The sequence below is a fragment of the Vigna radiata genome, chromosome 3, assembly GCF_000741045.1.
Source record: "Vigna radiata var. radiata cultivar VC1973A chromosome 3, Vradiata_ver6, whole genome shotgun sequence".
Lineage (NCBI taxonomy): Eukaryota > Viridiplantae > Streptophyta > Magnoliopsida > Fabales > Fabaceae > Vigna > Vigna radiata.
The window spans coordinates 222,562-231,524 of record NC_028353.1 but is presented as its reverse complement, the minus strand read 5'-3'; the positions used below and the strand labels follow the sequence as shown (position 1 = coordinate 231,524).

The following is an 8,963-nucleotide window of genomic DNA, read 5'->3' as shown; positions in this document are numbered from 1 at the left end:
ATAGGCTTGTTAATTTCTCTTGTTTTCACTTAGTTTAATTAGTAGGTTGAGTTGTCTTCATGTGTTTGAGTTAGTGTTGAGTTTAATTAATTTTAACTGTGTTTGTTAATTTGTTTGCAAGAGTTTTTGATGTTTGAATGTTGTCTAAGGTTTTTAATAGGGTTATTTTAATTACCATGCTAGCTTTAATTAGTTTGTTTGCATCCATGTCTTTATATTGAGTTAGTTAAATTTTGCAACACACTTTCAAACCCCCCCCCTTCCCACTTCGTGTTTGACCTGAGACTCGAACCACAGTTTGGTCCTTGAGAGACGACCTAGGAGTCACTTCCTAGCACTATACTGCATTCTTAATATGCAATTAAATTTGTATGAGCTGCGACACCCATCAGGAACCACTGTGGCAGCCTCCAACATTTTCCGATTTGCGTAGGCACACCAGGGGGAAACCTCTTTTTCCCAAATCTGAATCCTAATTTTGGGTGGAAAGGGAGCGAACACGTGGCGCACTCTCACGGGGCAAACCCCTTTTTGCCTACTTTGCCCTTCTAAAATTCTGATTCCAACTGAAAAGGATTCTCAGTCAGCAAAAAACTTACACCTCACTCAGCAGTTGCACATCTGGACACGTTGCCGTTAAGAATTTTAACAGAGTTACTAAAAAGGACTTAATTGAACACCAAATTTGTTCTTTGGGACGAAATTGAACACAAAATAAACCTAGGGACCATTTCGAATTTTTCCAACCAAAACTGGGACCAAAAAGAGCTTTTAACCTTTTACATTTTATCTCTTTTTTATTCATCTAAATTCTTGTTTACTTTTATATTTTTAATATATTAATATTTTTTACGTTTCTAATTGTTTGGATTTTATATTGTTAAAGTATAAGTGCTTATATATTTTTCTTATTATTAAAACATAGTTTATCACACCTCTTAGTTATTGAGTGCAAATGTGAGATCATTTATTTTTTTTTATAAAACCATAAATTACATACGGATTTTTTCATATATAAATTACATACGAATTTATATTTGGATTTTTTCGTATATAAATTATATACGGATTTTATATACAGATTTTTCCGTATATAAATTACATACAGATAAATCCGTATATAAATTACCTACGGATAAATCCGTATATAATTTATATACGAATATATCCGTATATAATTTAGCTACAACAATTTTATATATGAATTTTTGTCCGTATATAAGCCGTATGTAACCAAGTGTTATATACAAATTTTGGGCTTTATATATGACTTTTGGCTGTATGTAATTCAGTTTTTTCTTGTAGTGACTGTTGAGCTTGACTCGACTTTGCATAAATAGGTTTATTAATACTCAAATACTTTTTGGTATTACTTGGTTTAATATTAATTGTTAATATAGCTTTAAACTAACTTTCTGATTTAACATAATATGAAGTAGGTTCAACTTAACTCAGTTAATTAGAAGTAGACTTATCTCAACTTTTCGAGTTTGACTCGACTTTGAATAAAATAGGTTAATTAATATTTAATCTGAGTTTGGTCTAATTTTTACTTAAGCTAAGTTTAGTATGACTTGGTTTGATATGAGTTATTAAGATGGGTTTAAACTAACTTTCTTATTTATCTCAACTTGTTGAGCTTGACTCGACTTTGAATAAGGTAGGCTAATTAATATTTAATTTGAGTTTGGTCTAACTAAATTCTACTTAAGATGAGTTTAGTATAACTTGATTTGATATGAGTTATTAAAATGGTTTAAACTAACTTTCTTATTTAACCTAATATGAGGTAGATTCAACTTAACTCAGTCTAAAGTGTATTTGATTTAACCAATTTATGTGGACCTGTGATAATTTGGTTAAATGTGAATTTAACTTAACTCAACACATATCTGACTTACCTAAACTTAGAACAGATATGATATGACTCCATTTAAAATGTTCATAACTCAATTAAATTAAAGATAAACTTGAATTAACTTGATTACAGATAAGTCTAACTCAACTAAACCAAATAAATATAAGCCTAATATCTACTTTAACATGACTCTATTCAATAAAAACTTGTCATGAATAGAATTAACCCAAATATAACTTATTTTAACTTTATATATCTAACTTGTCACACTTTAACTTAACATCATTCATGTTTATAATCAATGGAAAAATGTTATATTATTTTTCAAAACAATAATATAATAATTATAAGTTTAATAGAAATAATGATATTTTTTTGAAGACAGGATATATAAAAATAAAACTGAGATTATGTATAGATAAAATCAAATTTCATTACAGATTTTAAAAAGATACAGCCACGCGTCCTTAACATTGGAAACCTCATCAGTGTTGAAGGTCGTAGCTAACTGACACGCGGCAATTACGTGTAAGAAGATGAACCAAACTAGGCCGAGAAACATGCCACGCGTACTGCTGCATGTGCTGGTGCGGGAAAGATATCGTAGCACCTAAATCTATTTATTCGGTGTGGGATGTTTGAGTCTGATACAGTGAGCTGAAGAAAACCAAGTCTGAGAAGGAAAGAAAGAAAGAAAATAATAGAACCAATTGTTAAAAAATGCAGGGAGGAAAGAAAACAGGAGAATCAATGAAGGAAAAGGCTTCAAACATTGGTGCTTCTGCAAAAGCTGGCATGGAGAAGACCAAGGCCACTGTCCAAGAGAAGGTATATCAACCATTTTTTTTTTCAATCCGTTATTGCATAACACCATTATATTAATACTTACTATCATATTTTTCATAAAATATTCATCATTTGTCACCTACTTAATTATAAATGTGCTTGTGCTATAACCAGGCAGAAAAAATGACAACACGTGATCCGTTGGAAAAGGAATTAGCAACCCAGAAGAAGGAAGCTAAGGTCGACCAGGCTGAGCTGGACAAGCAGGCGGCGCGTCAACATAACGCTGCGGCGAGTGAGTATAACTCGGCGGCGAAACAGGGGGCCACCGGTTTGCATGGTCATCCCACGGGATTCCACCATGGGACTGGAGGTACTTACAGTTAAATAAAGATGATTATACTATCATCAAAAGTTATTAGCAATGGTTTAATAAAAACGGCGTCGTTGTTTTGTGTTCATGCTCTTTTTTTTTTTCTTGTTTGTCCCCTTTTCTCTCCATTTTTGTTATGGAGAGTGGATGGGGGTGTTGTTACTGGATACTACTGTAAAAGTGTTTTCACTGTACTGTATCGTTATGTATCACTTCCGTTTCAATAAATAAACAATATCATGGTATTGTGTTATGACGATTCTATGAAAAATCAAATAATGAAGAAAATAAAAGTCATATATAAATTTCAGAATGAAGATATGAAGTCATCAACTATTCCTTTTCCATATTTTTTTATTATCAAATATTATGATTTTAAAGGTAAATATTACAATAATCCACGAGTTCTATTTTATTATTTTTTTATTCTCAAATCATGAATTAATCAACTATAGGAAATATTTGGATAGATTCTGTTTATGGTGTAGTTATGAAGTGTTTAGTTCTTTCAGTGGCTCAATTACAAACTTTCATATAATTTTTAATAATAAACCATCATTTGTGACCACACTATACTTTGCATAAAACTATTGCAAATTAAATCAAATAAACTTCCTAATATTTATATTACCTTCATATAATTTTACGTCTATAATGACTCTTGTCTATAATGATTCTATAACGACTCTTTCTCGAACGTATTAATTTGTTGAAACTATACTAAATGAACAAAAGGTAGCCTCAAATTCACATAAATTTGTTATATATTTACTTAAAAAAAATAAAATAAAATAAAATTTTTTGTATAAAGAGAAAAATTAAAGACAACTTCTTATATGACATATTAAATAAAAATAAAATAGAGATTTTTTTTTTTATATACATAGAGATTCATTAAAAGATTCAAACAAGTTAAACAAAATAAAAGAATAAATCTTAGATTAAGAAAAGCATAATTCAATTTACAGAGTAGAGAATTTAAGAGCATAAAGAATTAAATAAGAATTTTTCAGTTTTAATAATGAGGAAATATTACTCAAATTTACTTAAATTTAAGAATAACAAAACAAAATTTTGAGGATGAGATGATAAAATTAGTTATGAAGATTTATTTTACTATTCTTTTTTCATTTAATTTAATTATATATATTCTTTAGGTAAATAAATTTAATTATGCAAATAATTAAACGATAAGGCTAAATTAATTTTAATTTGATTAATTGGTTTTAAAAAAAAAACCTGGATTACGTAACAGTGACGTCATTAACATTAAAGAAAATTACAACTTGCAAAGGACATAATAGTTCATACTTGTCAACTATAAATTGTACCGCAACTTTTAACTGTAATTAACGTTGCCAAAACGTGATTAGGTAAGTAAGCTAAAGAAACACTTAGAACATACGTTAAAACAATTAGTCGAATATTCGAATTTGTGGGTTTAGTTACGATGATTTCAAGTTTTGTCTAATCCTATGTATTAATAATTTTTAATAATATTTTTAAAAAAAAATTGCAACAAAAATTGTTAGACATACACTACAAACACGACACTAATGATAAATAATATAACATAATCAAATATAAAATGAAATGAAAACATGAGAGAATAATTCAAGTATTTAAATCTCTTTAACTAAATTAACATTATATATATATATATTTTATATATATATATTATATATATATATATATATATATATATATATATATATATATATATATATATATAATATGTTTTTTGTGATGTTTTTATGATGATAAATGTTTTTTTAATTGATGATGAAAATGAATGTTCTTTTTTTCTTTCTTGGGAGAAATAGATTGTAAAATTGTATAGAGATTATATCTACTTGTGAAATAAGTTTATTGTTATGAAATAAGCATACTGTTAATTGTTGTTAAATGATTAAAATTTTGGGTTTTTTTTATTGTTTTAATCGATTACGTAAAATATCTATTGATTAAAATAAATTAGAAAAATAATCTAATTGATTAAAATGTCTACAATAAAATTTTAAACGATTAAAATAATGTGTAAATTTTAATTGATCAAATAAATAATGTAATTAATTAAAATTATCAATTTTGTGTCTTTTATATAGAACACAAATTGTAGAACCGTGGAGGAGAAAGGAGAGAATGGAGGCATGAGGAGGAGAAAGTGTGTGGGGGTGCAAGATTAGGATTTCAAAATTTTAATTTTTTTTTTAAATATTAAGAGAGATGATACATTCATGTTTCCTTAAAAAAACTACCTCAGTTCAAATTAATATTTTAAGCAAGTTTTTTATATTTTAATATAAATTTTATTATATTGTTAAATTAGACTGTAAAATAAATGTATATTGTTGTATACAATATGAAAGTATAAGTTTTATTTAACAGTACAAGCCAGACTTCGGTTTTATATAACTTGATTTTTCTTTTCAAATAAAATTTTGAACTTGCCCTTGTAGGCACCTTCTTGTTGCATATCCATAATTTCAACTTGGATTTCCATAAACTTGTTAGTTCTAGAATATGTAATTAGAAATATAATATTGTATATTTTAGATTATATATTCTCAAATATAAAATAAAATATTTATTTTAGATTGAACAATTAAAAGTATAATTTTTGTATTTTAAATTATATTTTTAAAATACAAAAACTGCTTTTCAGATTATATATTCATAAATGTAAAATAAAAGACATATTTCATATTATATAATTTTAAATATAAAATTTACATTTCACGTTATTCAATTAAAAAATTATATAAGAAGAAATTATGAAAGGCGGAGGAAGAAATTATGATGTAACATGAAAGCTCACTAAGTTGCAAATCATGGTTCCAACTTGGGGTTGATAATAATTTTGAGAAAAGTGATAGTTTCACGTTTCACACACAAAAAACAAACACTTTCTTAATAATTAATTTTAAATATAAATTATTTAGTAGTAGCTGAAAATTAAAATTAATAAAATATCAATGTTTTAAGCTGTCAAATGGATATTTCTGTTTTTAGGTGACAAAATATCACCACTCAATTCAGTCGATTAATAGACAAATAGATACATTGTCATGACATTAAAGTATAAAATAATAAAAATGTTGTTATTGTTATTATTACTATTATTATATATGTAACATCCCAATAAATATATAACACAAGCTATAATTTATTTTAAGAGTTAATATAAATAATAAAGAAGAACAGTGATGATTAAGCACATAGATGGGTAAAAGATAGGAAATATCATATAAATTTTTAATCTTTTTACAAGATACTGAATGTACACAAAACGACTGAACGCTTCACATAATAATATCGATCGGTCTAAGTACAAAAGGTATACCGAACGGTCCTACAAAACATAAGGTGGACCGAACAGTTCTACACATAAGGGGAGTAATTAAAACCTATCCTAAGGTTCGGACGGTCCTGCACTATCTTCAAGAACACCATCCTCTGGCTGAGCGGTCTGTAAAACATCCTCCAAGGTATCTTCAACAACGTCTTCTGCTCACACCCAAAGGATGATCATCACGGTGAAGAGAACAAACCGAACGGTCAAATACCGAACGACAACATAGGCAAGGACAGAACAAATAAGGGTAAGCTTATGTAAATTTAATTAATTCATTTCCAGCATACATATAAACATAAGGACAAAATAATATAAGCAACATCACATTCATACAATCATACATACATAGCTATGAAACCAATCGTACAAACAATCATAACCGACCACTTAGACACTGTCCGGACTGTATGAACCACGTAGCTCGACGTCCCTAGCACCCGGTGTGGTGTAGTAGCTGGCATACTCATCAGCTGCCACCCGAGGTTAGTCCTACAACGATCATCTGGTCTTATGACCGCGGACCTCCTGTCATTCCCACGCATGAGGAACCTTTCTCTACATGAGAAAGCGTCATCACGGAATATCAGGATCAGGACGACAACAGAGTCTGACCATGTTCATACTTTACCAACCATCATTTATCCATGAGATATCCCTCCCTTAGAATTCTCTTACTTAACCAAATTCAACCAATTACACACCATCACATTCATCAGAATAGAACACTGTTAAGAGAGTGGTCGAACGCTCAATAACTGAATAAAACTTGAATAAGACCGAGTACTTATATTAATCAAACCGAACGTTTTTGGAGTACAAGAGTTCTCTTCAATGGGCTGAGTGTCAGTACGAGACTGAACACTCTTTGGGAAACAAGTGTCAATATGAGACCGAGCACTTTCACAAATACATAATATTATAAACCGAATACTTTGAGATCAAGTGCTGGTGTAAGACCAAGCACTAAAATGAACTGAAGGCTAGTCTATGACCGAGCACTTCAAGACCGAGTACTTGGTGTAAGACCGAGTACTTTAATTTATAGCAATACTAGTTTATGACTAAGCATTTAATAAGACCGAGCACTAGGTTTATGACCGAGTGCTTCACAAGATCGAACGTTTATAGGTGAATAATATTAACATAAAATTGAATGTTTCATAAGTGATGTGTCAGTATAAGACCGAACACTTGTATGACCGAATGCTCGGTTTATGACCGAACGCTCTTAACCATATTATATACACTAAACCGAGAGGGAAAAACCTCCCTTGACTTATTAAAGAGCCAGATTAGTCAAAGTAGATAGCAAACAATGTAAGCCTCACAAGACCGATCGGTCATCAACTTACTTCAGTCAAGACCGGACGATTTAAAGGGGAGGACCGAACGGTCCTAATGACCTTCGATCACAGATTTCATAATTTCTAAGTTTCATACATTTCTCTAAGTTTAATACATTTACACTAAGTACAGAATTAGAATCAAACATATCATACATTTCATGCAGCAACATACCACATTTCATCATACCATTAAAATCATACATTAAGTCATGCATCCAATCATACAAAGAAATCATAATTAAATTTTGTAAGATTCCCTTACCTATAATTCCAGCTAATACTTCTAAGGTCTTGGGCAGCAACTACTTCTATGATTTTCCAAAGTCCAGAGTCGGTTCAGAATGGAATTATGATCGGTGCAAATTGAAGCTCTTGACACCGAGAGAAATTAATCTGAAATGAAGTTGATGATCGGAGAAGAATTGGTGGTTAGAAATTTAGAGAGAAGTTTGAAGGTTTAGAGAGAAGGAGAAGAAAATGGTGGTTCTGGAAAATGAACTTGAGGAAGGAGAAAGGTTGCATGCAGAAAGTGGTGCCTTTAAAAATCTCACTTTAAATATGGCCACCAATTTGGACGTTCGGTCCACTCCCTTTCTGTCACAGGGCTTCCATTATCTGAAAATCCACATTCCCTTTGCAGCCACACGTCTACCGAGGGCGGAGAATTAAATGCACTGACAGGCTTTGTCTGCCATTATTATGAGAATTTAGAAAGGTTTTTGACAAGTATACCCATTAAAGAAGGTATTAAATGGGGTGTGGCAATATAAACAATAGATTTTTTTCTAAAAATAATAATTTTTAATAATAATTTTTTAAAATAAAATTATAAGTAGTATTCTATTCACAATTAAAATATGAAAAGAATGATTTTATTTTATTTGAAGGAATAAAATGAATATTTAAAACTGGTATGTCTTAACAATTTATGTATAGTTGATGAACTAAGATTTCATGTTTTTTTAAAGAAAAAGTTAATCTACAACTTTACTTTGATGTTTATTATCTGGATGATGTGTGAAATATATTAATGTTTTATAATGAGACTATTTTGACTCAGTTAAATATTAAATTTATATAAGAATGAAAGAGAGTTCTATTGGTATATTTGACATTAAAGATTAAATCTACGTATAAATATATATAAATGATTTATCTTGTTATATTAATTGAAATACATTAAATATAAAACCTCATTCTAATTAATATACTAAAATTTTCACAATATAAACTATTTATCTTGTT

The 8,963-nt window shown here is 29.2% G+C and overlaps 1 protein-coding gene and 1 long non-coding RNA gene across 2 annotated transcripts; one reads left to right on the top strand and one right to left on the bottom strand.

The window, feature by feature from the left end:
* Positions 1-2,498: 2,498 nt before the first annotated feature.
* On the top strand, positions 2,499-3,270 carry LOC106757448 (18 kDa seed maturation protein). Its single transcript, XM_014640122.2, has 2 exons — positions 2,499-2,686; positions 2,819-3,270. The coding sequence occupies exons 1-2, from the start codon at positions 2,579-2,581 to the stop codon at positions 3,029-3,031; spliced, it is 321 nt and encodes a 106-aa protein (XP_014495608.1). The 5' UTR covers positions 2,499-2,578; the 3' UTR covers positions 3,032-3,270.
* Positions 3,271-6,295: 3,025 nt separating this feature from the next.
* LOC111241359 lies at positions 6,296-8,469 on the bottom strand. Its single transcript, XR_002667316.1, has 3 exons — positions 8,270-8,469; positions 7,981-8,111; positions 6,296-6,524 (listed from the first exon to the last, which is right to left on the bottom strand). It is a non-coding gene; the product is annotated as an uncharacterized LOC111241359 (long non-coding RNA).
* Between the last annotated feature and the right edge of the window lie 494 nt (positions 8,470-8,963).